General features: G+C 38.5%; 1 protein-coding gene across 2 annotated transcripts in view; it reads right to left on the bottom strand.

Annotated features, from left to right (window-relative positions):
* Positions 1–2,419: 2,419 nt before the first annotated feature.
* Positions 2,420–3,947, bottom strand: part of MLC1 (megalencephalic leukoencephalopathy with subcortical cysts 1) — a 31,229-nt gene continuing 29,701 nt past the window's right edge. For both annotated transcript variants that reach the window (XM_019543483.1, XM_019543484.1), the window contains one exon: positions 2,420–2,666. In XM_019543483.1, the coding sequence (XP_019399028.1) occupies positions 2,592–2,666 (75 nt within the window). In that variant the 3' untranslated portion in view covers positions 2,420–2,591. The remainder of the gene's footprint in view (positions 2,667–3,947) is intronic.

Raw genomic sequence — 3,947 nt, 5'->3', positions numbered from 1 at the left:
CCGCCCGCCGGGGCGTCCCGTTGCAGAAGCCGATGCCGGAGCCCTGGAACGGCTGCAAAGCTGCAGCCGCCCCCCAGGCTTTTAGCAAATGCCACTTCGCCTTCCTGGCGGCGCTGGCAGGCGGGGAGGGGGCAGCCCGTGTCTGAGCACAGAGATGGAGGCCCCGCGCCTCGTGGCTTCATGTGAGGGTTCCCAAATGCAAGCCCGCGCCCCCACCCATTAAAAAAATTGGCGCCTGGCCCTGCTGACACTTCCGCGCGGGCACTGCGGGCTCCTCAGCGAAGCTCAGACCCGGTCGTGTGGCACCTGCCCCGACTCTTCCTTTCCTTTCACCGGCTGGCGGATCCGCCAAAGCTTTTCCTGGCGGCTCCATGGGGTGTTTCAGTCACTCTCCAGGTCAGCTGTGTAGATGAGGTGACCGCCTGCTTAGGAGGTCTGTAGGACAAAGGCAAAGCTGGCACATTGGACTGTACGTGTGGCTTCCCCTGACCCTTCCTTAACACCTGGTGCCTCTGGTATCATTTGTTGAGGGGCACCACACATTAATGCAAGAGGCAATGGGAGCTGAGGAGGTCTCAGCACCTTCATAGTTTAGACTGTGTGCAAGACATGTCCTGTAGAGGTAACAATGATTCCTTCTACTTTCTTTGTAAGCCAGAAACATTGTAAACTGTCCATTTTCCACATCTGAACTGTTGGCAAGTCCAAATCAATCATAACAAAACAAGAAAGATGCTTCTTGGAGATGTGGATTTAGTTTTACAATTGGTAAGTAGCTCACTACATACAAGACAGTTAAAATGCACTCAAAATATACAGGACCATGATACACACAGATTAGTGAAACTACATACACCTATATAGGATCAACACCAGCATGCTTTCAGTCTTCATTGTGTGTGTGCTATTTACAAATTTGTTCCAAAAGCTTTTATTTTTTTAAAGAGAACTCTCTATTTCCAAGTGCACTGACACAAATCAATATTGTGCATTCTGCCTGACCATTAATTCAAAGTGAACTTTCTCCATGTGCTGGTTAAAATATTGAGAGAGCGAGCTTTATGTTGCTCCACTGAAAGTTAGTATATAGCAGAACCTCCTGACACAATAGGAACCTCTGGTGAAGGACTGGAGTGTTAAAGACTGAAGTCAGGGTCAAAGGAATGAACAGTTTTCAGTATGGGTCCAAATTCTCTAGAAACCTCTGGCACATATTGATCAGCTGGGCCATGACCACCAAATCCAATCACAACCAAATTTTAGAAGAATGGGAAGGGGGGTTTCCTCCTATTGTATAATTGCTTCTAGAAGTTGTTTTTCTAAAGCTATGGTTTAAATAAATAAATACATGCAGAATCCCTAAAAGCTGAAAAGAAAAAGCCTCTCTGTAGCTACAATAGGACTGCACTAGCCCTATCTATCTTATATAGGTGTAACCCTCAGTTTACACCTTTTTACCTGAAAAAGCTTATGGCAAGATTAAAAAATAAATTTTTAAATTTTTAATTTTAAGCTTATGGCAAGATTAAAAAATAAATTTTTGTCCTGAACAGCAATCGATCATTTTGGTCTAGTTCAGGCAAAAGGAAGAAATGAAAACCAAGTTTAGAGCCTCCAAAGGAAAAACATCTGGTAAGAGCTTTCTGGTCTTAAACCAAAAGATCTTCTGACTTTATGGAAACACTTATGCTATTACCAGTCTGTCCAAATGTAGGTGGACTAGATAGACTCTAAGGGATAAATTCCTTGCTTCACCACAAATATAAGTATTTTCCTAAACATCTTTGAGAATGAACTATATAAAGAAATGAAATCACCTTCAGAGATAAAACAAGGCAGACAGATCTGCAGTAATTCCCCTAAAGGTATTTCTCTTTTTAAATTCTGATTAAGTTATAAAGAAAGCATATAGACAGGTGTCTGGACACTTACGTTTTATCAGCCTTGCTAAGTCCTCAAGAAACTAAGGGGTCTTTTTTTTTTTTTTTTTTTTTTACAGTCAGTGAATCAGTTCATTATAGTTACCTCTAACAACAGTTCTGTAAGTTTTCATCTGTCCAAATTGGACTTCAACCCATGTCTAGACTACTCTTGTGATAAAAACTTTTATTTATATAAAAGTAATGAGATGAAAAACAACTTTACAACTCCTACAAAAGTGAAGTATAAGCAAAATATCAATTATGACCTGTACTCATAACTTTTCAAAAGCATTTGAGTTATATTAACTGCATAACTGCAGTTATAATATCTTGCAAACAAACGAGACCTACTGCATGTTGCCATATTTATTTAAAATTCATAAATGTATAACCCTATATGATTAATGATCTTCTTTCCAAAAGGTTCTTTAAAGCAAAGACACTAACAATAAACTAATAAAATCCTTACACAAAAGATTAGGACATTAGGAAATATCATCTACATATTTCAACTTTATTAGAAGGCTACAGTATTTTCTTGTAAATAAACTGTTATTCCTTGGCCTCTACATCTTTAGCTATCACGTTGTTTACGAACTGCAGAGTTGAAAAGTCTTGAGTCCAAAAGTCAAATTATTGTATTGTTTGGCAGCATTCATGGAATCCAAGTTATTGAGCCATCTGCACTACAACAGCTTTCCAGGCTTTGTCTTTGTCAAAATCCTTCATAGTACTATTGGAGACCTAAAGATGAACAGATTCAAACACTATTTTAGTCAAATATTAAAATAAAGTAAAAATATCCAGCAGGCTGATTTATTAAAATATACCATAATGTGTTGACTGTTTAATAATATTTCACATTTATTTACTGGATTTTTATTCTGAAGAGTTCTAAAACCCTTCATAAGTCATATACCTTTGCATGATAGAATGAAGTCACTTCTAGGGCATACGGAGTGGGTGCATGGCATTTTTTATAATAAGCTTTCCCCCCCCCCACTCATGACATTGTATCCTTATATCCAAACACGCAAACTAGGAATTCTTAAAGGTTTTTCCAGAACCTCAAGGAAAAGCACTACCAACAAGCTCTTGGCTGTTTTGATGCCAAGTACACTGGGGTTACCAGTATATCTTAGGTCTCTAAATACTATCATACTACAAATAATGACAATAAAAGAGCACTCTGGTGCCCAGTTTACCTATGTTGAAATAATGATGAAACTTACTCAGCCTTTCAGGGGTTCAAATTTATATTTCAGGAAATCTAGGAACACTAACTCTGACAGCTATACTTTACAATTGTTTTAAAATTAAATAAATAGTTTAATAACTTGACATCCTAAAAATACCAGGACATCACATAATATCTGTAATCCATTTAACATACTGTTATTTCTTTATCTTATGGCTTTCTTTAAAAAAAAAAAATCTTTACACGGACAAGTATCAAAGATCCTTTCAGTGCTGTCTTCTCTAGCTAGTAGCTGGAGGAAATCTGTAACATATCTAAAAGATTTCTTAAAAGTACCTCAACTTTAAAGTAACTGTTCTACTGGATTGTCTATCCTTCAGAGAATGCCACAATGTTCTTTCAATACAGAGAGCCTTCGGTGGGAACCAGTAAGTTTGATTAATAGCAAAATCATCTTTATTATTTCGTGGATTTCATACACATTAGGGCTGGAAGGAACCTTGGAAGATTGAGTCCAGCCCCCTTGCCCCAGAGGCAGGAAGTCAGCAGGGATCATAGGATCACAATGTGTCTTGAAGGCATCCAAAGTAGGTGCTTGGATCTCATTAGTTTGAGAGCTATTATCTACTTTATGCATGGTGAATCAGATATCAAAGTCCTTATTCAGATAAATAGACCTCATTGACCCTACACATTTAGCAAATGAAAAGTTCAACAATCCCAAAGACAAACTGCAGAATTTAGCAGGATTCACAACATTGCACCAATCATACATATTTCTTAGTTGGACAGAGCTTGTCCAAACACACACACACACACACACACAC

Source organism: Crocodylus porosus, unplaced genomic scaffold (assembly GCF_001723895.1).
Source record: "Crocodylus porosus isolate Cpor-Errol unplaced genomic scaffold, CroPor_comp1, whole genome shotgun sequence".
In the NCBI taxonomy this organism is placed as follows: domain Eukaryota; kingdom Metazoa; phylum Chordata; order Crocodylia; family Crocodylidae; genus Crocodylus; species Crocodylus porosus.
Note: the sequence above shows the minus strand (reverse complement) of the source record. Positions and strands in the feature narration are given on the sequence as shown.